Source organism: Papilio polytes, unplaced genomic scaffold (assembly GCF_000836215.1).
Source record: "Papilio polytes unplaced genomic scaffold, Ppol_1.0 DF823693.1, whole genome shotgun sequence".
Classification (NCBI taxonomy): domain Eukaryota; kingdom Metazoa; phylum Arthropoda; class Insecta; order Lepidoptera; family Papilionidae; genus Papilio; species Papilio polytes.
In genome coordinates, this window is record NW_013525511.1 from 589,632 (window position 1) to 615,851 (window position 26,220).

The 26,220-nt window shown below is 35.0% G+C and overlaps 1 protein-coding gene across 1 annotated transcript in view; it reads left to right on the top strand.

Moving 5' to 3' along the window:
- Positions 1-12,242: 12,242 nt before the first annotated feature.
- LOC106103894 (glutamate receptor ionotropic, kainate 2-like) overlaps positions 12,243-26,220 on the top strand; it is a gene marked incomplete at its 3' end in the record, with an annotated part of 17,835 nt that continues 3,857 nt past the window's right edge. The window contains exons 1-8 of the mRNA XM_013283804.1: positions 12,243-12,316; positions 13,058-13,219; positions 20,136-20,267; positions 23,132-23,263; positions 23,661-23,827; positions 24,458-24,511; positions 24,585-24,746; positions 25,840-25,983. Coding sequence (XP_013139258.1) covers positions 12,244-12,316; positions 13,058-13,219; positions 20,136-20,267; positions 23,132-23,263; positions 23,661-23,827; positions 24,458-24,511; positions 24,585-24,746; positions 25,840-25,983 — 1,026 coding nt within the window. The remainder of the gene's footprint in view (positions 12,317-13,057; positions 13,220-20,135; positions 20,268-23,131; positions 23,264-23,660; positions 23,828-24,457; positions 24,512-24,584; positions 24,747-25,839; positions 25,984-26,220) is intronic.

Here is a 26,220-nt window from a genome sequence, read left to right on the forward strand (position 1 = left end):
GTCAAATTATAATAGAGTTTAAGATTGAACCAACAAAAAGCGTAACTCTAATAATAATTTTATAAATGTCGACTAAATTACATGATTCATAAAATTCAAAGCAGCTTAATAAAGAACCCTTTCTAATTTGCATGCGGTCAATCCAACCCTCATCAACGGCTGGTTATTATCCTCTGTTATATTTACCCTGATCTCATATAACTATATAAATATCCAAGACAAAAACAATTACTTCAATTTAATTAAATACCAGTTTTATTAGCAGGCAACACTGAATTATTTAGTGATGTGACGAAATTAACGTTTAAATAACTATCGTGTAAACTGTTATTTGTTTACGACGTTTTTTATTTTATAACGTGGAAAACGAGCACACGGCCGCCTAAAATCGCCGAAATGGCGAAGCTAGCGCTTCCCATAGACATCCGCAATTGCAGATGCGTTGCCTATCCTTAATTGACTTTGGTGGAGACGGATATAAAGAGCACATTTCCCCATCCTATGCGTCTCCTCCACAGTCAAATCCAATTTTCTTTCCCATTCTTTTCTCTTAAGAAAAGGGTTGAATGGGTGGGAATACTAAAGTAGGGCTTCTACCACCACACTCATTAGACGAAACGCGGAATTGCTTCCACTTGACGCTTGTCTTCTATGTGGCCGTGGTATTGCTGGAGGCGAACCGACTAATTCGTGCGAAGATGTTAAAGCGGGCTCTACCAGTGTTAAATGATTCATGATTTTAAATCGATAAAAAGCGACGAAACCACGCATGGATAGGTGAAAGAAGGGGAATGGCAGTGAATTCAGATATCACAATCGATAGGGATTTATATCGGGACATTTAAGTATATTGAAAAGAGGATACCGATCTTAAAAATAAAGTAGAAAGTAATGAAAATAAATTAAGATCCCTGTTAGAGTATTAAGAAAATTTAAAAATAATTTTAGCTTTAACATAACTAGGAAAAATCCAATAGGAATTGTGCTATGAGGCAAAAATACAGCATATTTTTCTGTTTTACAGCTCGATTTTATACGTAAATGATATTATTTAGCATGTTAACAAAACTAGTGAAAGTTAGCGTCGTGTGAAACGAGTTTTTGTTTTTCAAAGACTTCCCTTTAGCTTAGGGGATGGAGGCGAATACGGGGTGGGTTTACAGCCGTCCCAATACTATCTATCGTAATTTCAACTTTATACTTAAGCGTCTAAGGTATATTATCGTATAATTATGTTCGATTTATAATATTTTACATAACCGTGTCTATGTATTGCCATGAAATAATCAGTGGGACTTCTTCTTTGGTGCGAAGATGTGTGTTGAGAGATGTGTGTGTTGTAATTGCTTTGAATAACGTGTGTTCAGTTAGAACAATTGTGTTTTTGTGTGTTCTATTGTGTAGTTAATGTGTAAGGTTGTGTTAAATACTGTAATATAATAATTTAAGTGAATTATGATTAATTATAAGTACTATAATGCTAAAATGAGAATGCATGAGACGAAAAATTGATAATTTCATGTTGCTGTGGTTAGGAGGAAACCTATTGATGGTAAGTAAGATTTTATATGCAAAAAAATGTCTTTAATTTTGACACGTGAAGTTTTGAGGTTAAATAGGTTAATGTGATATATTAAACGATGTCGATAATTGATCTAATTAGTTGCAAGTAGAACATCACTAGTATTTGATTTTATAAATTCCGTCATCCGAAAGGCAATAACATTTTTGTTATTCTGCCAAATAGTAAAATTATAATTTAATTATTTATTTTAATGTTTGAAAACACATTCTGTGTTGTTTTTTAACACCTTTATTTTAATAGAATAAACTACTGGTGAAGGTTATTAATTTTTATTGAATTTAATCGATTTAATTAATGTAGATTATAAAAGTTTGTAATTGACGAAATAAAATGAGTTTGTTTCCATCAATAAAACAATTGTTTCCTCTAAGTTAAACGAAATATATAATATTCAAAATATAAGATACTGGTCAATACAAATTTATTTTTAAAAATAAAAAGTAATAAATCCTTCCTTACGATTCGAAATTCAAATTCAAATTAAGTTTTTGGCAATTTTGAACGTCGCATTAAAACAATTTTATTTATTTTAACAATAAATAAGATAAATCAAATAAAACTCGTGTCTTTTATGTAGCCATTGTATGAGAGGTATAAACATAATAGGTAAGAAATTAGGGTAATCTGAGCCTAGTATTTAGCTCACGGCATAAGCATTAATCTATTTATAATACACTAGCTGTTGCCCGTGGCGTCGTCTGTGTTGAATAAAAATATAGTGAAATAGACTTTGTTCCAATATGCATTAATTTTTTTGAATTTACACGCTAACATACGTCTATACTATGCATTTATGTTATTACTAGCTTTTGCTCGTGATTCCGTCTTTGTATAATTAGAAAACGTAGTAAGAACCCTGTGTTTCTTCCATACTTTTTTACATCTATGACATTCGTCGACATTTGTTAAGCTGTTACGAAGATATTTTCTAATAAACATCTATCCATCTAAACTTTCGCATTTATAATATTAGTATGACTAGCTGCTACCGTGCGGCTTCATCCGCATGAAATTTAAAAAAAACTTTATTTCATTGTTTACATTTGTCAAATTCTTAATTTCAAATGTCTAAATTCAAATGCACAAATGACAACGGCGTATCATGTCAATCAAGCTTCCTTGATGTTGGCAGCTCGTAGTTTATGGTCCCTTTCCCACATGAACGTTTTTATCCAACTTATTTGCCACTAAGTTTAATAGCGTGAAAATGTATGGCCTAAAACGTGACGTAAGTGTAGGGCTTTTTATTAAAGTAAAAATTATTCAAAAATATGCTGTAATTGCCGACATCTTAGGCAACAAAGAAGTGTGTGTTTACGCTTTATTATATTAGTATAGATACAAAATTTTGGATGGATGTTTGTTACAGCGTATATTTAAAACTGCCTAATGGATTCCATGAAAGTCACATATGTAGAACATAGTTTAAAAGAACACAAAAGCTAGTCTATACTTCTATATTATTATAATAAAGCGTAAACACACACTTCTTTGTTGCCCAAGATGTCAGCAATTACAGCATATTTTTGAATAATTCTTTTTTAATATAAAGCCCTACACTTACGTCACGCTTTAGGCTTCATATTTTCACACAATTAATCTTAAGGTGGTAAATATTTTGGATAAAAACCCTAATGTGGGAAAGAGACCATAAGTTGTTGCCAACATCAAGGAAGCAAGATTGCCAAGGTTTGTCGTCATGTCATTTTGACATTTGTTATTAATAATTTGTCAAATGTAAACAATGAAATAAAATTTTCATAATTTCATGCGGATAAAGCCGCACGGAAACAGTTTGTATAGAATATTTCTTGAAACAAACTTTGTCAAGGGAATGTATGTTATACGTTAGTCGAGTCTACATGAAAAACTTTTAATAAGCTAATTTCTTGTTGAGACTCTATTTCATACTCTACTTTGAAACTTAAAATAGGTTTTATTACTTTATTCAACTAGCTGTCGCCCGCGACTCCGTTCCCGGTATAAAAAAGTGAATAGCCAATGTGTCCTTCCAGACTATCCTCTAAATCTATACCAAATTTCGTTGAAATCCGTTCAGTCGTTTAGGCTACAAACTCTAACAAACATCCATCTAAACTTTTGCTTTTATGATATAATCCCACGGGAACCGTAACTATTCCCGGGATCAAAAGTAGCTTATGTGTTCTTCCAGATTATCCCCTACATGTATACTAAATTTCATCGAAATCAGTTTATCCGTTTCCGTTAGCCGTAGAGTTATCCTAACTCTAACAAACATCCATCTAAACTTGCATTTATAATATTAGTAAGTGTAAAGCAGCCTCAAAAATCTCCAACGGCATTGGAGAACGTTGCCAATACTGGGTGTTTTCAAAATAAAACACGAGTTCTGTGATAGCGAAGTTAATTTAATCAAAACACGTTGCGTGAGGTCGGTTATTCGCCGCGAACTTCTATATCGCGATCTAGAAATCAATTGACTTAAATGTACGCCATCTCGTGACGAACAACCGAAACAAGAAATTTAAATCAACAATGGACAGTAAGATATGATTACATGATAGATCAGCTCACTGTTCACATGATGCACATCAGCGAACAGATTCACGGCTCAATTTGTATAAAGACCAGTGTTCAAGGAGTTTTTACACGTTTTTAGAGTCAAGCCATTAGAAAAGAAGAAGAATTTAAATTATTTAAAATTAGAACACATTGTCGACGTCATCACTTTTATCTAGTTTTTTTCTGTACATATTTTACCATTACACATGTCTCCGTTAAAAATAGTTTTATTTCTAAATCTTTTACGATATACAACGAGGTATATATATAGATGTAGAGGATAATCTGGAAAAACACACACTCACTTTTGTTTTTATTTAATTCCACGCGAAGAGACGCGGGCGAAAGCTAGTATATAACATCGAACGCGATGTCACTACCATGCACAATGGAACTGACATGATAATCAGTTAAAATTATTTGATAACACGTCTAAGAGCGCAGTAAACATTTCTTCAAAAATAATCTAATCATGAAGGTCCGCAACCTCTGGTGTGGGGTTATTCGTGAGTTTATAGTTTGTCTAAATAAGATAGATTAGTTTGATAAATGATGCATATGAAGTATCGAATTCAATTTGTATGAAGGTTAATGCCGTACTTAATAGACAGGTATCGTAATGACGAAACAAACACGCAGGGAACAATTATGAACTATCGATATTCGGTTTAAATTACCGAACTCAACTAATATTACTATTTTCTTATTAACTAATTTATAGGACAATTCTAGTATTGATTATAGTGTAGAGAATTTAGCGATGACGGAAATAATAGCGAAATCCAATTCGATTACGTACGGCTGTAGTAGTAATAAACATTTATTTACTCTCATTATTTGTTATGGTCATTATTAATTTGAGAAAACAGTGTTTTTTTTTTAATTTATAAGTTATAACTATAAATCTATCGATTCCAACTTCTATAAGAATAAAAATCGAAAATCGATAAGATTCATGACCGATTTTACACAACCCATCCCTACTAAATTTGAAATGAATTGTCAAACGAATCTAAATTATTTACACACACTATAGTCACCGGAGAATTCACTCAGCTGTCATACATTGAGCTGTGAGCTGTGAGCCACAGCTCATTTCAATACTGTGAACTGATCTGTTGTTCCGATTTATTGCTGATGTGCTTCTATTGTTCTGTTACTCAGTCGGGTCTGCGATCTAAAAGTATGTTAAAGTGCTCCATATCGATTAAATCGAAGCCGTACGAAAGACGACGCAATGACATTACAGAGCTGTTGCTTGGCGGTTTTTTTAATCGTAAATTTTATAGACATTTCACTAACCTGCCAGTTTTAGTCAGATGAAACAATAGAAAGAAACAAACAGTAGAGTATAAACTGTTACTAGAAATAAACAATGCGTAATAGAATTTAAAAAAGTCAAGGTTTTATCCCTACCATGTTTTATCAATAATTTACGAAATATAGGTTAGCTTGTATAATTCAAGAATAGGCCAAGAGCAAAATGACAAGCCGTTTTTCCCGCCAATTGTTTTTTTAAACAGTCGTGAGCGCTGTGCTCTCGTCCATTCTGCCACTGCTTTTGTACAGACGCGCTAAACGATTCAAATGTTTTTTATTTTTTATTTTAGTCTTCATTGCTACACTTACAAAAGAATCGTTTGTACCAATTAACGACTCGTGACGTTCTCTTCTTAATTATCCTTTTAGGAATTTCACAAGAATGTGAATTATAGTTTGAAGTCATTTTTTTATTAGTTTCGTATATTGTGTTGTATTCCTTGCCCGTATCAAAATTAAAATGTAATGAGAAGAGCTCATTAAAATCGCACACAAGCGGAATTTGTAACTAACGTCTTTTGTTCTGACTTCAAAAAAAAATTGCCAAGTTTGTTTTTCTCAGAATCGTATTAACAAAAAAGATTAAAATATAAACGTTTTAAATACTGGCTGTATAGATTATAACGTTTCAACGAGTTTAAAAAGAGAATGTTTTTAATCTGTACAATTTTGCCGCGCTCTGTTTAGATAGCAAATAGCGAGCCATGTAAAGCGAAGCAGAGATGTCAGTTTTTTTAGCTTCCCTGTTGCATTTTAGTAGAGAAATACTGATATAATTTAATTTTAAAGCTCTTGCTTTTGGTGATGCAAATTTTTGTTTTGCATTGAAATTCAAAATAATAAAAATTCGTTTTATGCATTGTTTTATGTATTTTTTAGTGGCTGTAAGTTAAAATACTTTCAACTTAAATTTTTATAAACTAACGAAAGTTTTTTTCTTAAAATATTAAATTAGTACTTTAAAAAATATCAGAAGCTTGCTGGCCATAATTTTGTGTTCGTACAAAAAAGAAATACATAATATTTTAAAGGAAACGAACAATTCCATTTTTGAATAAAAAATTACCATTGTATTTTTCAAATAAAAATTGTAGATTTAGTAATAAAATTACTAAATGCAGATTATGCGGCAGTCATTTCGTAATCGGAAACAATTGACTCATAATTTTTGATTAACGAACGAAAATTACAGACTCGCAGCTCGCTGTCAAAATAAATGGCGCCGAAAAATTAAATTGGAAAACGATAAAATTCAACGAAATAATTTTAAAAAATCACATTCGAAATACCCCGCAAAAGTCAATACGTTCAAATAATAATTTACACGTGTTTGCTTTAGATTTTTGTGACACACGGTTCGATATATTGACGAACAAAATATTTTAACGAAAATTAATGTTTTTTTTTTAAATAAACTATAAGTACTTATTTTAGATTGTAAACTAGGAAATTGTAAAAAAAGCAAAAACATCAATGAAATTCGCATGTAAATTCTAAGATAAATTTTAACTTCACAAAATTCTTTAGATGACTCTGTTTTTGTTTTGCGAACATTTCTACGAGATGGAATGTGAAATGCAAATGTACATATTCGATTGCTCGTTTAGTACGTGCTACTCTGTGCTCTCTACCTATCAACAACACAATGGACATGGTGATACGCGTTAATATTCATAACGCTCTAATGGCGTTGCCTTGCGTATTACGGGGGAAGTAGTTTAGGGTTGTCTATTCGATTATTATTATGTTATACCATTTTATTTAAAACCTTAGCAAATGCCGACTGAATTATCGCACAACCGTGCGATTGTCGATTGTTTCGCAGTTAATTCAACTGTCAAAATCGAGCAGTGTCACTTCCGTTTAAGCTCATAGGTATCAAAGCGCGACTTGTTTCGTCAAAGGTCTCTTACCTTTCAGGTCAATCCCACGCTTTAAAAATTGTAGACATTAAGGTATTATTAGAAGTTTATGAAGCAGTGATTTAAAACACATTTCCCTTTATAAATCAACTAACTTTTGCCGAATCTGAATCGTCATTGTATTAACTTTAACAAAATTGAAGAAACTGAACAAAGTTTTCTTATTATAATCATTTGAATAATGCAAAGTAAACGTATTTGGCCGTAATTTCCACAAGGGAAAGGAAGAAAGATATAGAGTTAAGTCTAAAGTAATATTATTGAATACATAATGGTATTGTTAAAAAGAAACTTTGGTCACAAGTCCAACAAAAAATTTGTAAAAATTAAAATAAATTTGAACAAGTTTCGTCCCACGACTGAAATAATACGATACTGCTTAATGTGTTTTTTTTATTATTTTTTTAAATATCTTGTGTAATTAACTAAATACAATCCAGAAGATAAGAATAATCTCAATATCACTCATTAAAAATCACACTAATATAGATGCAAATGTTTAGATGGATGAATATTTGGTAGAGTTTGTAGCCTAAACGGCTGTGCGGATTTTGATGAAATGTGGCATAGATGTAGAGGATAGTATGGAAGAACACATGGGCTACTGGTTTTGTTAACTTCACGCAGAGGGTGTCGTTAGCAAAAGCTAGAGTATTTATAAAAAGGGTTCAAAGTAATTTTCATTTGCAATTAGTGGTTTTAAGATATTTCCTTTACAACTGTAAGTTCAACAACCTTGGCTTGTTTTTCAGCAAATAAGATTCCGCCTTTAATTTACAAGAAAACAAACTTCGCTTTACTCTTTAATTACGGGTTATATTTATTTATTTTGGTGTTTTTGACAGGGTCGAGTCTTTAATTTCTTTGAGACTGTAATAACTTTCGAAACATATCTTACTTCTTACTAATATTATAAATGCGAAAGTTTAGATGGATGTTTGTTTGAGTTTGTAGCCTAAACAGATGAACGGATCTCGATGAAATTTGGCATGGATGTAGAGCATAGTCTGGAACACATAGGCTACTTAATTTTGTTTTTTAAAATTCTGAGCGGACGGAGTCGCGAGCGAAAGCTCGTGATAATAAGTGTAAGTGCTGAGTACAAAATACAACATCTTTGGCTGACAAGCAGTACGAATACAGCCAAAGAGGTTGCATGCTGGCCACGAACGTTTGCTTTATTTATTAAAAAAAATAGTGAAAAACAAGAGAAGGAAGAGACGCGTACAAGATGTGATCACTCGATAGTCTTGTCCTTTGTAAAACATGTAAATAAGCTTGAATAAAGATGTTTTTAGTTAGAAGAAAAGTTTTTGTTTGTAAGAAGTTTAAGATAGCTCTACCTATGAAAGGTTCTGATCTAAATTGACTGTTACGTGTCCTAAAACTATTGATGTATCTAAAAATAACAAGAAATATAAAGGTGTGAAGTCCTCACTTCGAACAATGAAATACGACGTTTCGCGCCTTATTACCGAATCAAGATGGCGGCTGTTGCCTTGATTTATGTCGGATCGAATGCGATCTTTCAACTCGGGTCGAGGTGGAGGGATGACTGACATACCGATAAATAAATTAGATTCGAGATTAGGGTCGAGCCTGTTGCTTTGCGAAATATTACATGTCGGTACAATACAAAACTTAAAATATTTCGTGTATGAAATAGTTTAAATAGGAACTTAATAATCAAGTACTTGCTGAATCTATTTCATTGGTCTGTATTAACGCTAAATGACATGCATAGTTGTAGTGGTAGAGCCCGCTTTAACTTCGTCCCAGGCATGGGTCAGCTCGCCCGATGCAATACCTCGACCACAGAATGCAGGCGTGATTCGTCCGATGAGTGTGGTGCCGGAGGCCTAATTTTAGTCCCTTTCCCGTTCCATACTTTTCTGATAAGAAAAGGATTGGTTGAAAAAGTGGATTTGATGGTGGAGGAGATGCATCGGAAAGGGAAATGTTCTCTTTATGTGCGTCTTTTCCTCCTTCAATTAACGGTAGGCAACGCACCTGTAATTGCGGATGTCTGTAGGCAGGGGTCGCAGTGGCATTTCGGTGGATTTAGGTGGCCGCTTGGTTATTTGCCACCTTATGATATAAAAAAGGTGCAGGCAAGAAAGTTGAAGTACAAACTGTACTAGAATGTTCACTAAGTAATGTAATTTTAAAAGATGCCTTCAAGTCCGGAAATTTGCGTTTCAAATGATGTTAAAATATGATTTTCAATATCTGGTCTCGACCCTGATCCTCGATCTGCAGACCGCAACGAAGCCCCGGCGACTCCATTAGAGCGTTATGAATATTAACGGGCGACACGCGCCTAGCGTTTTGTTGGTACATTTTGAGGGCAGAATACGTGCTTGTGACACACGGCTCGTTAGACTGACAAGCTGTCATACACTAACACTAGTTCGGGTAACATGGTTGTAAATGTTACTTCTCACTTCTTGTTAATATTATTAAAGCGAAAGTTTATATGGATGAATAGATGTTTGTGAGAGTTTGTAGCGTAAGCGGCTGAATGGATCCCGATGAAATTTGACATACTTTTAGAAGATAGTCTGGAAGAACACATAAGTTGTATTTTTTTAAATTCCACGCGGACGGAGTCGCAGGTGAAAGCTAGTCTAATAAAAAATATTAGCATGTCAACGAATTCTATGACATTTCATCTCTTCCAAATCACTCAGACGCTGAGTTTATGACAATAAGTATTTATTTTTCACAAGCATCTATTACTTATATCAAAAGAAGTTTGTAAAACGCTTAATTAATGCTAGTACTTATTACAAAAATGGCATTAAACAATTTAATGTTATACAAAAAAGTACTATTTATAATTTACGAGCTGTTGCCCATGACTTCGTCCGCGTGTTATTAGAAAACATACAAACTATATAAATAACAAAAAGCTACGTATCCCTCGGGAACCGGACATTTCTCGGGGATGAACCTTATCCAATATTTACTCCAGACTTTGTTTTATATCTGTGCCAAATTTGAATAAGATATGTTGAACCGTTGTAGAATGATCGAGAAAACATTAAAATACTGAATTAATGAATCCCACGGGAACCGTAACTATTCCCGGGATAAAAGTAGCCTATGTGTTCTGCCAGACTATGTTTTAAACCTGTGCCAAATTTCATAGGATCCGGTCAGTCGTTTAGGCTACAAACGCTAACAAACATCCATACGTCCATCTAAACTTTCGCATTTATAATATTAGATTAGTAAGATTTCATTCTTCGAATGTATTTAATTTTAATTGTTTTATAAGTCCGCGAATCTAACCGTCAATGTGTCTCAACAATATGCAGGGCTGAACAAAGAGATCATTTCGAGCGCTGTTTGCGGAATGGGCTTGGAATGGGCCGCGGCTTTGCATTCCCCTGCTCCACTCCTGTCAGAGGAATTTACTCATCTAAACCAGGGCTTTTATTATTTCTAAAGAGTTTTTATTTACGTGACTGGGGAATGTAACACTTTTTTATATCAAGGAACTATAAATTATATTTGTGGCTGATATTTTTTAAATTCTAATTTATCACCTAAAACAAAAGAAAACATGTCAAATTTCTTTTTTTGACCGACTTCCCAAAAGAAGGAGGTACTCAATTCGTCTGTACGTTTTATTTTTTTTTTAACTTTTTTTTTTTATAATAAGTTGGCAAACGAGCAAGCGGCCACCTGAATCCGCTAAAATGGCGAAGCGACCGCTACCCATAGACATCCGCAATTGCAGATGCGTTGCCTACCCTTATACGACGGAGGAGGAGTTGCACATAAAGAGGATATTTTCCCTTCCTATGCATCTCCTCCACCGTCAAATCCACTTACCTGTCCCATCCTCTCCTTACAAAAAAAGGTTGGTAAAGAGAATGGGACTTAAATTAGGCCTCCGGCAGGCCTAATTTAGTCCTAATTTTAGTCCCTTTACCTTTCCACCCTTTTATTAAGAGCAAAGGATGGGACGAAAAAGTGGATTTAACAGTGGAGGAGACGCATAGGAAGGGGAAATGTCCTCTTTATGTGCGTCTCCTCCTTCGTTAATTAAGGGTAGGCAACGCATCTGCAAATGCGGATGTTTATGTTTATGGTGGATTCAGGTGGCCACTTGCTCGTTTGCCACCTTATATTACACAAAAAAAAAACTACATATGTAATACAGATTACATTCTTTGACAATCAGGTAAAAAAGGTTTTTACATCGAATTTCGATTAGAACACCATTTATAAAGGCTCAAGAAAGGCAATATAGAGTACTTCCTTTTATACTGAAGTGTTCTTATCCTCACCCCGAAAATTCTATACAAAAGAACTCCTACAGTTTGCGTTTCTCTTTTGTTACGCCAATTAGTTACGTAGGCGCTTTGTCTTGTAACATGAACCGGCTCGCCCGGTGCAATACCACGACCACACAGAAGACAGGCGTGAAATGGAAGCAATTCCGTGTTTCGTCTGATGAGAGTGGTTCGGCAGGCCCAATTTTAGTCCCTTTTCCTTTCGCTTAGGATGGGGCAATATCCTGTTTATTTGCGTCTCCTCTTCTTTCAATTCTGGGTAGGCAACGCATTTGCAAATGTCGATGTTTATGGGCATCGGTCGCTTCACCATGTCGGCGCCTTGCCGCCTTATGTTAATGTAAAAAAAAACTATGCCGGCTAGTCCGTTGCACTACCACCACGCAGAAGACAGGCGAAAGAGATGGATTGCGTGAAAGGTGACATGATCAAGAAGGGAGTGACTGAAGACGTATGTTATGTGGAGGTCAAAAACCTGTTGCGCCCTACGGGAAAAGGATAAGATTATGATTGACATTTGTGTTTAGGTGGTGAATGCGGTTCTTATTACCGGTGATGAGGTGACAATATGTGGAGCGAGTGGCGCTGGCTCCTGGTCTTGCTGAATGCCGTTGCCGCTCTCTCGCCTGTCATCAAAATTGGTGAGTATAAGTGCTATTGTACACGAGGTGATGTACATTTTCGTAACACGTAGTCTTTACTGTTCTAATTCGCCTGAATTCGCCTGCGTTAAATTAATCATACTAATATCATTTTGATATTATAAATGCGAAAGTTTAGATGGATGGATGTTTGTTAGAGTTTGTAGCCTAAACGGCTGAACGGATTTCGCTGAAATTTGGCATACATAAGAGGATAGTCTGGAACAACACATAAGTTACTTGCTTTTGTTTTTTTTTTAAATTCCGCGCGGACTGCGTCACGGGCGAAAGCTTATAAAAAAAATATAGCCTATGTTACTCACTGATAACTTAGCTTTTTAATGGTGAAGGAATTTTTGATATCGGTCTAGTAGTTTTTGAGTTATTTCAATACATACAAAAATACTTATCTTTTTTTAATATTAGTAAAGCTTTGTCATAGTGAACTATTTTTTTCACCTGTACTTTTCAGAAAGGTACTACATCAGTAGTCAAGTTTAGCGCCACCTCGTGTCCTAGCATTTATATGCAATAAAACATTTTATAAAGTTATAATAACCTCCATCTTTTGATTCCTTCCCTATAATACAAACTAAACAGTGTTACAAAAAAAATATCTCACCTGCATATTTATCTCTGTCATAATTAGTAGCCTTTCGAGATCGTCACTTTTCGCTACACTTTCAAAAATGGCGGAGCAAATCTATCAGTTGTAACTTTGCAACTATTTTTTTCCCGCAGGCGCTATATTCACGGAGGAGGCACGAGGCGGCAGCGCAGAGCTCGCGTTTAAGTACGCCGTGTACAGAATCAACAAGGAGCGCAATCTGTTACCCGGGAGTACACTCGTCTATGACATACAGTATACTACGTCTAGAGACACTTTTAGGACATATAAAAAAGGTTAGTACATGTACTACAGTACGAAACACGGTTCTTACATGTTTTTTAAGATGACAGGAGTTTTTGGCGGACATGTCGCTTCTGTCTATTCCATTTTGTACCCTTTTCGTCCAAGCAAAGTAAAAGAAAGTGTAATTCTCTCTCTGTTCGTACTTACACTCTTAATTGATTATTTTAAGATAGGCAAGGCAAGTCGTTTCGCTAATTTATTGAATTCCGGTGGCCATTTACGTTTGTCAACTTATATTTACTATTTAAAAAAAAAATACGCCTCATATTCATAATCGTAAAACATCAAAAGCCTTTGCCTTTTGCATTAAAAAAAACCATCTGTCAAACTCGAATGACAAGTGAATGTCATTGTCATTCGCGACACAGATAGCTAACAGCTCTTCAGTCATTGTTAAAACACAAAGAAATCTGTGCAAAATGATATTCCATTGTGATGTACAATAGAACTTTCTGGAAACATTGACGCTTACCTCGTTAAGCAAAAACCGGAATGATTCCCCGTCGAATATTTATTGAAAATAATCATAAATCAATGTTATATTTTTAAATATTTAAATATAACCTCATAGGAATCGAGACTAAACAGTTTTGCAATAGTTTCAGATATGCGCACGCCCTTTTTATTTCTATTTTTTTTATAACATAAGGTGGCAAACGAGCAAGCGGCCACCTGAATCCGCCAAAATGGCGAAGCGACCGCTGCCTATAGACATCTGTAATTGCAGATACGTTGCCTACCCTTATCCGACGGAGGAGGAGATGCATAGGAAGAGGAAATATCCTCTTTATGTCGTCGTCTCGTCGAATCCACTTCCCATCCTCTCATAAGAAAAGGGTGGTAAAGAGAAATGGACTTAAATTAGGCCTCCGGCACCACGCCTGTCTTCTGTGTGGTCGTGGTATTACTGGGGGCGTGCCGGCCCTGCAGTGCTAAGATGTTAAAGCGGGCACTACCACTGTTAGTCTAGAAAGAACAATAACTTCACTAATTGCTCGAAGCCAGTTTTTGACAGCATGTTAATGCCAAAGTAATTTACGTTTGACGTTAATTTTACGCGATTAATGAAGGTTTTTAATTTTAATTCCGTTGGAAACAAACACTTTTTTTATTGCAAAATTGCTACGTTTTAAGAAATATTTCTCCTTAAAGTGCTAAATATTTCGAATTTAATTATTGACAATTTATTTTGAAAATCATACAATGTCATATTTCTATTCTTTAAACAACCATACTATCATACTAATAATATAAATGCGAAAGTTTAGATGGATGGATGGATATTTGTAGCCTAAACGGCTGAACAGATTTCGATAAAGGTGTAGATGTAGAGGATAGTCTGGAAGAACACATAGGCTACTCACTTTTGTTTTTTAAATTCCACTCGGACGGAGTCGCGGGCAACAGCTAGTTTAAAAATATAACAGACTTGTGATTTAAAATCATATTAAAGTATCGTTGTATTTTCCGCTTGAAAGAGCGCCTGTTAAATTTCACGAGCAATTCCTCTTTCCCCCTTCTTTATAGTCGAGACTAGGCGTCACGGTTGTTAGTATGCGGATCGAGCGCTATTATGTTTAGCATTAAAACGCTTAAAGTTGTATAACTTTGTTATTTGTGGATTAAGTTAGTTATTTAGATGCGTTAAATATCAATAATATAGAAATTAAATACGATAGCTTTGAATTTCATTTACGATTTATCCAATTTCATTCAAAAAGCCTTGTAAACCTTTCCACCCTTTTCTTAAGAGAAAGGATGGGAAGGAAAAGTGGTTTTGACGGTTGAGTAGACGCATAGAAAGGTGAAATGTTCTCTTTATGTGCATCTCCTCCGTCAATTAAGAGTAGGCAACACTGCAATTGCGGATGTCTATGGGCTGCGGTCCCTTTCCATTTCGGTGGATTTAGGTGGCCACTTGCTTGTTTGCCACCTTATTTATATAAAAAAAAGTTTTTTTTGGATGTGATCAAAGTTTTTAATTCTAAGATTACCTCGGTCTGTTTACTTTGAATTCAAATTGAACTTAGTTAGAACGCGTTCAGAAACTTGATAAGATAATTTTATAACTTCAAAATTGTCTATTGTTCCAAAAACTTATCGAAGTCTGTAGGGCGCGGTTGGGCGACCGCCCAGGGCGTTTATAGTGGTGCCACAGGTCGCCCAGGGCGTTAAATATGTCTATACGGGTTATGTCTATAAACATTGCATTTCTTACTTAATAACACTTAAGTCTTTTAAGAGATTCCGTGACCTTTGACATATAAGTCATCGAGATAACGTCTAGGCTTCGTTTAGCACGAACTTAGGTCGTCTTGGTCGCTTTAGTTATTAGGTCAATTGACTGTCTATACTAATACGTAGTAAAGAGTAAATAAGCATTGGTATTTTTCTTAAAAAATTGATTGGTACAGTTGTACATTTTACGAAATGAGTATATTAGAGGAAGTTTGAAAGCCAGTGGTTGAGAAAATAAGGAGTAAAAGGTTAGTATGGGCATATTATGAGAAGGGATGAATCGCATGTAACAAGAAGGATGTTAGTTATGAATGTGGAGGTACACCGGTAGAGGTAGACATAGAAAGAGATGGATTGCGTGAAGGTGACATGATCAAGAAGGGAGTGATGACTGAGATGACGTATGATAGAGTTATTTGGAGGACGAAAAAAAGCGTACCCGGGAGTAGGATAAGGCACCTTTGACTACAATCGCACAACTATTGTGCGCCAAATCAACTGTTTTGTTGAATTATCCAAGGTCGGACTAGTATAATAATAAGTTATTTAACGGCTTATTCACGTCATACTTTTTTCCGGTGACGGCACCGACCAGTTTCTGTCACTGCGACCACGTGCGAGGCGCGACGCGACCGCGATATATCTTTAACCCTCGCCCTGAAAGACCCCCGCAGGGTCTGAAACTGGTCGGTGCGGTCACCGGAAAAAAGTATGACGTGAATAAGCCAATTATAAAATGTCTTACGAAAGTTTAAATAATTTAATAGTATAATAATGTTCGATTTTCAAATAAAATTGAATGGACTGATCATTGGAATACGAGTATTTTTAGGTCAATAAGCCACTTTCTGACTGAACTCGCCGAAATAATACGTACCTTTCCGTTAGATTTTATAGGTTAAGTGCTTTTTGATTTAAAAAAAAGTTGCAGACTAACTTGAACAAGTAATTTATGATTTATTAGTTGTTGCCCGCGACTTCGTACATGCAATATTAAGATAAAAAGCCTATGATACGAGTATGTCCGTCTATGTCAGCTACCCTTCAGTGAAAGTCCGGTCAAAATCGGCCCAGCGGCCGGAGATTACCCGGAACAAAGGCTTGCGGACAGACAGACAAAAATTTGTAAATGCGATTTTCGTTATCAGCAACGCAAATGATTCCTTCCCAAAATCTAAAATTATTCTTTTGATATTACAGACACTCGAAATTTATTTTATAATATGTATAGATAAAGCATATTCAAAATAATTAAAACAAAACATATTAACCGTCTAACTCAACGCGATAATAGTTTCGCGCGTTTGTACAGTTGCGAAAACCCGCGGTGTTCCACGTATAGAAAAAGTAGCTTTCGCCCGCGACTCCGTCCGCGAGGTATTAAAAAAAAGCAAGTGGCCTATGTGTTCTTCCAGACTATACATGTATGCCAAATTTCATTGAGATCCGTCCAGCCGTTTAGGCTACAAACTCTAACAAACATCCATCTAAACTTTCGCATTTATAATATTAGTTTGGTATAGTATGATTGTTCCTTGTAACTCCGTAATTTAAAAATAACAACAGAAAGCAGTAAAAACACTCTACACGAAATTTAAACACACATTGCGTTAGCTTTTTTTAACGTTGTAAATGCGATAACCAATTTATTTGAGACAGATTTCGATACGTAGCACTAGCAGTTTGGATACGTTCCAAAAATTCAGATTCAGCATTGCAGCCAGGTAGTTTTAAAAACAAACATTTTGAGGTTATATATATTTTTTTTAATAACATAAGGTGGCAAACGAGCAAGCGGCCACCTGAATCCGCTAAAATGGCGAAGCGACCGCTGCTCATAGACATCTGCAATTGCAGATGCGTTGCCTACCATTATACGACGGAGGAGGAGACGCACATAAAGAGGATATTTCCTCTTCCTATGCATCTCCTTCATCGTCAAGCCATTAAACTTAGGGGGTAAATATTTTGGATATAAACCCTAATGTGGGAAAGAGACCATAAGTAGCTACCAACATCAAGGAAGCAAGGTTATCGAGGTTTGTCTTGCCATGTCTGATAATGTGACAAATGTAAACAATAAAATAAAATTTTCACAATTTCATGCGGATGAAGCCGCGCGGAAACAGCTAGTTATGTTAATAAAAAAAACGCAAAATTATGGCTTAAGGAGCCATCGATTTGTCAGTTATTTTAGGCATCAAAAAAGCAGAACTTAAAAAAATCTAATTTTAGTATTTGCATGTCTGAATTTGATGAATAGGTGTGTTCTTTATTTTCCTCGTTTCTTTTGAGATGTGACTAAGAATTTTCTGTTTCCATTTCAACGCCTTTCAAAGGTTCTCAAAGAGGCGTATTTACTCACCACTTGTTTAAAGATAAAAAAAAGACGAGCGGACTCTCCGCAAACTTATTCGTTAAAACATCTGAAGTGACTGTGGATTTTCATTACAAACAACCACAGGGACGTTTATTTCATTACCATTCCATTGAAAAATCATTTTAGAGCTGGCATTCCTTTAATTAAACGCACAACTGTTGTACGATTGTCGATTGTTTTGGCTTCAACTGTTTAGTTTGACAGTGGTAGAGCCCGCTTTAACATCTTCGCACGGTGCCAGCTCGCCCCCAGTAATACCACGACTACACAGAAAACAGACGTCGAGTGGAAGCAATTCCGTGTTTCGACTGATGAGTGTGGTGCTGGAGGCCTAATTTTAGTCCCTTTCCCTTTCCCTTTCCACCCTTTTCTTAAGAGGAAAGGATCGGAAGGAAAAGTGGATTTGACGGTGGAGGAGATGCATAGGAAGGGGAAATGTCCTCTTTATGTCCGTCTCCTCCGTCAATCAAGGGTAGGTAACGCATCTGCAACTGCGGATGTCTATGGGCAGCGGTCGCTTTCCATCTCGGTGGATTCAGGTAACCGCTTGTTTGTTTGCCACCTTATGTTACAAAAAAAAAATAACTAAAAACCGGATAGAGCACCTCCATATAAGCTTATAGGAATCAAAGCGCACTAGTCTTGGGCTTAATCGGACATCTGCAAGTGTGCACCGTACTAGTACAATTGGGAAAACGTACTAGTACACACTTTTAGTACGCTTAGTACTTCAGATTTGTGAAAACACAATACATGAATAGAGTATAACGAGGGTTATATAATACTTCACATCAAATTTTAAGCAGGGTCAAACATATGTTATTAGCGAAAATAAATTTAGTTATGAATAATTTTATCCACTTTTGATTCTCATTATCGAAGGTGGATGCTTCAATCTGACAAAAAGGCGAACACCGATATCGTGTAGTGTACTAAAAGTACTAAATGTCCGATTAACAGAAGCCGTTCGGTAATATTACTTTTTAGTACATCGTACGTGTACTACCCAAGACTAGTGCGCACGATCTAACACTCACTTTGGTGTTTGAAAACAATTAACTTACACGGGTTTCTATCCTTGTTAGTATTCGTATTGTCGTCTCTTTTTTGTCAAAGATAATGTAAGGTACAGACTTTATTTTGTACACTGCAGTTATTTTTAAAAGTATAATTTCACTGTTAATAATCCAAACCATGCTTGGAAATTTGTACGAACTAATTTTCCTATTTATCCTACTCCCGTAGCGCAACAGGTTTTTGTCCTCCACATAACTCTATCATACGTCATCTCAATCACTCCCTTCATCATGTCACCTTTCACGCAATCCATCTCTTTCTATGTCTACCTCTACCGGTGTACTCATAACTAACGTTCCCCTTGTTATATGCGATTCACCCCCTTCCCTTAATACATCATTTTGAATCTTACTAATATTATAAATGCGAAAGTTTAGATGGATGGATGTTTTTAGAGTTTGTAACCTAAAGGGTAAACAGTTCTGGTACAGAAGCAAAGTATAGTCTGGAAGAAATCATAGGCTACTTAGTTTTTTTAATTCTACGCGGACGGAGTCGCGGGGGAAAGCTAGTGTTATATAAAAGTAATCTTATCTTACTGATATTATAAATACGAAAGTTTAGATAGATGTTGGTTAGAGTTTGTAACCTAAACGGCTAAAGGGATCTTGATGAAATTTGGCATAGATGTAGAGGATAGTCTGGAAGAACACATAGACTACTCGCTTTTGTTTATTTTAATTCCGCGCGGACGGAGTCGCGGGCGAAAGCTAGTTGATTAATATCCCTCAAAACATTGTCTTCCAAAAGTTGGAACAAAGTTTAATTAAAACATTAATCTGTGTCAAAATGTGATTTTGTTCTAATAATTAATTTCAACTTTGCCGAAGAGATGAAACTGTCACTGAAGGGCTTTTATTAGAGCCCCTAAGGCCCCTAATCATCATCACATCAACAGCTCACTATACGTCCCCACTGAGGGCCTCGGAGCCTACCCTAAGTTAGTGACTAGGCCATAGTCAACCACGCTGCACTGCGGGTTGGTTGACTTCACACATATCTTTGAATTTCTTTGCCGATATGCATCACGATATTTTCCTTCACCGTAAGAACGTCGGGTAAATTATGTACATATGAAAATTCGAAAAATCAAATTGGTACGGCGGGATTCGAACACAAGACCTGTAGAATACAAGTCAAGTGCTTAAACCACTGAGCCACCGACGCCCCCTAATATTCTTTGTAGTAACTAACCATTATTTTATTTGCAGCGTGTACACAGATCCGCGCAGGTGCGGTAGCGTTGCTGAACAGCGCTGGACCCTTGTTAGGCGCAACTTTAAGCGCCATGTGTAGATCTCTACACGCACCACATCTGACAGTCGCACATAATATGCCAGAACGTAAGTAACCAATGTTTTTAAAGCGCCGAAATAGCGAAGCAACCACTGACTGCAAAGCAAATGTATTGTCTATTTTTCATTCCAGCTTTAATTTACATTACACATTACGCATTACGCATTACACATTACACATTACACATTACACATTACACATTACACATTACACATTACACATTACACATTACACATTACACATTACACATTACACCGTACACAGTACACATTACACATTACACATAACACATTACACATTACACATTACACACTACACATTACACATCACACATTACACATTACACATTACACATTACACACTACACATTACAAATTACACATTACACACCAACACCTCACATATACCTCTAATTTCTTCTTCATTTTTTTAAGTATTACATATCTGTTTATTTTTAAGTTTGTTATTATAAGATTCATTGTGGACTATGTGGCGGGGGCCTGGTGATCCATTACATAGGGCACCATCCTAGTTTGGACTCGTCCCCTGCCCAAGGGGAAAAATTAATAAATTATTTTATTTATTTTATTTAATAGATGGAATAGGGGACGCACAAAACAAAGATCCCCAACCTATGGGTCATTCATCAAACCCACTTTCTTTCCTCACCTTTCCTTAAAAGAAATGTGCCAGAATTTTATCTAAACTAGCTTTCGCCAGCGACTGTCCGCGTGGAAATAAAACAAAAGTGAGTAGCCTATACGTTCTTCCAGACTCCACTCTACGTCTATGCCAAATTTCATCGTAATCCATTCAGTCGTTTAGGCTACAAACTCTAACATCCATCCATCTAAACCTTCGCATTTATAATATTAGTAAGAGGTAAGACTGTTGTGCGATTGTCGATTGGTTTCGCAATCCAACTGTTTAGTTACACAACTAACGAGTAGTGTACCTCCATAAGCTCATAGGAATCAAACTAAACAATTGTGCGATAGTTTAGTCAAAGATGTGCGCACTAATACTGTCCTACGTAAATGCAATACTTCATACTAATATTATAAATGTGAAAGTTTAGATGGATGTTTGTTAGAGTTTGTAGCCTAAACTGCTGAACGGATCTTGATGAAATTTGGTATAGGTGTAGAGGATAGTCTGGAAGAACACATAGGCTACTCAGTTTTTTTTTTAATCCCACGCGGAATCGCGGAAAGCAAGTATCATATAAATCCACCTATTTTCATAATACTTTACCTTCAAAGGTTTTTCCAAGGACCCTTTGAGATATTATCATAATATTGTATTTTTAATATTAAATATACTTTATGATGATTGATGAGCAGTACGGAGTTTTCATTTTTATATAAAACCTCTTGGTGGATAAATATTTAAATTATAAACCCAACGGCTGATAGATGTATGAAAGAGAAAAAAATATGTACCTGCCTTGAAATAAATGATTAATGTGTCTAAATAATTTAGATTAGTTTGACAATTCATTTCAAATTTAGTAGGGATGGGTTGTGTAATCAGTCATGAATCTTATCGATTTTCGATTTTTATTCTTATAAAAGTTGGAATCGATAGATTCATAGTTATAACTTATGAATTAAAAACACTGTTTTCTCAAATTAATAATGACCATTGCAAATAATGAGTGTAAATAAATGTTTATTACTACTGCAGCCGTACGTAATCGAATTGGATTTCGCTATTATTATTGTCATTGTTAAATTCTCTACACTATAATCAATACTAGAATTGTCCTCTAAATTAGTTAATAAGAAAATAATAGTTTTAAGTACGTTCGATTTTCATTTAAACCGAATATCGATAGTTCATAATTGTTCGCTGCGTGTTTCTTTCATCACTACGATACCTGTCTATTAAGTATGGCATTAACCTTCATATAGATTGAATTCGATACTTCATATGCGTTATTTATCAAACTAATCTATCTTATTTAGACAAACTATAAAAATATTACATACTGGCTGTTGCTGATGACTTCGTTGTTGATTTAAAATAAATTGTAAAAAAAATATAACTGTACTCGGCGATAATATAGCTTTTTAATGGTGAAAGATTTTTTGAATTCAGCCCAGTAGTTCTTGAGTTATTTCAATAGATACAAACACTTAAATCTTTCCTCTTTAGAACATTACTAGCTGTAGCTTGTGACTTGGCCCGCGTGAAATTAAAAAATATAGCTTACGTTACACACAGATAAATTTTGAACAGATTACCTTTCTAACGGTGAAAGATTTTTTAAATCTGCTTAATAGTTTTTGAGTTATTTAATACATACAAAAATACAAATCTTTTCTCTTTATATTAGTATAGATAATAGATTAACTGTTGCTTGCGACTTCGGCTGCATGAAATAAAAATGCAGCCTATGTTACTCACTAATAACGTAGCTTGTAAATGTTGAAAGAATTTTTGACATCGGCGCAGTTTTTGAGTTTATATAGATACAAAAATGAAAATCTTTCCCCTTTATAATATAAGTATAGACTAGCTATCCCCGTGCGACTTCATCCGCATGAAATTATGAAAATTTTATTTCATTGTGTACATTTGCCAAATTTTCAATAGCAAATGTCAAAATGACATGACATAACAAACCTTGGCAATCTTGCTTCCTTGATGTCGGCAGCAACTTATGGTCTCTTTCCCACATTAGGGTCTTTTTTCAAAATATTAACCCCTAAGTTTAAACGCGTGAAAATATATAGCCTAAAGCAAGTGTAAGTGTAGGGCTTTTTATTAAAAAAATAATTATTCAAAAATATGCTGTAATTGCTGACATCTTAAGCAACAAAGAAGTGTGTGTTTACGCTTTATTATAATAGTATAGATATAGGTTATTTAGTTGACTCGTTAACATGTATTTTTTATTTAATTCCAGAGGTCAATAATTCAGATTTCTTCACAATCAACTTGTATCCGTCACGGGATCTCATGGATAAGGCATTCGCGGAGCTGACGGCTTACTTAAACTGGACGAGGATGGGAATCATATACGAGGATTATGGATATGGTGAGACTACCAATATAAAAACTAGCTGTTCCCGTGCGGTTTCATCCGCATAGAATTAAAAAAATCATTTTATTGTTTACATTTGTCAAATTATCAATTGCAAATGTCAAAATGACATGACATGATGACAACCTTGCTTCCTTGATGGCAGCAACTTATTTTCTCTTTCCCACATTAGGGTATTTATCTAAAATATTTACCCCCTAAGTTTAATGGCGTTAATTATAGCCTAGAGTGACGTAAGTGTAGGGCTTATTAAAAAAAGAATTATTCAGAAATATACTGTAATTGCTGACATCTTAAGCAACAAAGAAGTGTGTGTTTACGCATTATTATTAATATAGAGAATTAATAAATATTTAATCGACTTTAATAATCATTTTGATATAATTTCCAGGAGAAATAAATATTTTAAATATGGCGCGCGATGGTCGTGATATGTACACAGTCCGTTGCGCGGACTCTAAGGACTACCGACGCGGGCTGCAGCAACTAAAAGCGCAACGGATATCGCACATTATAGTAGACACTGACCCGAAGCATTTGAGACTGTTCTCTAGGGCTGTGAGTTGATTTCTTTTTTATTTAAACCTGCCTGTTATAAATTGCTAGCTGTTCCCATGCGGCTTTATCCGTATATTATAGAAAACATTTAATTTTTATATTTCTTATATTAATTGAAAATGTTAAAATTTAAATATTTTACTTCTAAGTTTAATAGCGCGAAAATATGTAGACTTAAGCGTGTCGAAGTCGTAAGTGTAACTTCCTATAGTAGTGAGTAGTGAGTGTGAGTGGTGTATTTACCTTTTCTTATTTTAGTATATGTTTAAATTTTTGTAAAGTTGTAAACTGTTTTCATTTGAATTTTTAAAAGTACGTGCCTGTTTTTAATTATGATTGATTAATAATAAACTAGTATTAGACAACTTATTTAATTGATACTGTCGCTTTAAACTCAGAGCAATACTTCTCGTCAAGACTCAAGTTACGCGCCAATCTATCCATACTTCTAGTGACATTGACAGCTGTCAGCTAGGGACGTGACGTTTATGCCGATAATCTAGAGTTGCGCCAATTCTATAGCACGGTACTAATTTTATTCCTAACACTAGGAATAAAAATAAAAATTGAAAATTAAGAAACAACGCCATCTAGTGAAAATCTCACGAACTAATTTTATTTCTTTCGCAGATTCTTCAGTTGCAGATGAATAATGAAAATTATCACTACATTTTCACATCTTTTGTGAGTACAATTTAATATCATTTTATATACATTTATTAAATAAAATATTTCACTTTAAATATTTTCTATACAGGATATGGAACTTTTCGATTTGGAGGACTTTTATTATAACCGAGTTAATATGAGCGGTTGGCGATTGGTTGATCGCGATTCAGATAAAGTGAAAGAGGCTCTCCAAGTTATGCAGAAATTCCATCCAATTGGTGCAAATATTCTTACAGGAGGACATATTAAGGTGAGTGTCTTGTATGACCCAAGTATCTATATCTATACTATTATAATAAAGCGTAAACACACACTTCTTTGTTGCCTAAGATGTCAGCTATTACGGCATTTTTGAATAGTTCTTTTATTAATAAAAATACTACACTTACAACACGCTTTGGGATATATATTTTTACGCCATTACTTTTTTAATTTCGTGTAGTTTCGCTCGTTTAGCACAACCCTAGCCTTCGTTTGTTTTTAATTTTGTGTAGTTCACTCGTTTAGCACAACCCTAGCCTTCGTTTGTTTTTTAATTTTGTGTAGTTCACTCGTTTAGCACAACCCTAGCCTTCGTTTGTTTTTTAATTTTGTGTAGTTCACTCGTTTAACACAACCCTAGCCTTCGTTTGTTTTTTTTTTAATTTTGTGTAGTTCGCTCGTTTAGCACAACCCTAGCCTTCGTTTGTTTTTTATTTGAGTCGTTTATTCGTTTGGCCCAACCCTAGCCTTCGTTTGTTTTTTTTATTTTTGTGTAGTTCGCTCGTTTTACACAACTCTAGCCTTCGTTTGTTTTTTTTTTTAATTTTGTGTAGTTCGCTCGTTTAGCACAACCCTAGCCTTCGTTTGTTTTTTATTTGAGTCGTTTATTCGTTTGGCCTAACCCTAGCCTTCGTTTGTTTTTTAATTTTGTGTACTGGGCTCGTTTAGCCCAACCCTAGCCTTCGTTTGTTTTTTAATTTTGTGTTTTTTACTCGATAGCACAACCCTAGACTTCGTTTGTTTTTTATTTGAGTCGTTCATTCGTTTCCCAACTTATTATTTCTGTCATCGCTAAATTCTCTACACTATAATCAATACTAGAATTATCCTCTAAATTAGTTAAAAAGAAAATAATAATTTTAGTTGAGTTCGATAAATATTTAAACCGAATATCGATAGTTCATTATTGTTTCGTCACTACGATACCTGTCTATTAAGTAACATTTGCCTTCATACAAATTTAATCCGATATTTAATATGCGTCATTTATCAAACTAATTAGACAAACTATAAAAGTATTCAGTATTCGTTTGATTTTACTTCAAAAACTAAAAAACTCCTAGTATCATGACCTCTTGCAGACAGAACCAGCCCTTCTCTACGACGCGGTGCAAGTCCTCGCGTTAGGGTTAGCTTCCAGTAAAGAGGTGCATACTGCCAACATGTCTTGCGAGAGCGGCATGGCTTGGATACATGGGAAGACTTTGAGAGATAACATCAATAAGGTACCGGATTTTAGTAATATACACAATTCTATGACAAATATGAACGGAATCGGCAAAAGATATGGACATTATTTTTATTTATTTATCTGTAAATATAATTAAAATAGCTTCCGCCCGCGACTCCGTCCGCGTGGTATGATAAAAACAAAAAACAAAACCGACTTCCAAACAAAATACACGAAAAACAAAATAAAATGCACTAAAAACAAAACAAAATACACCAAAAACAAAATATTC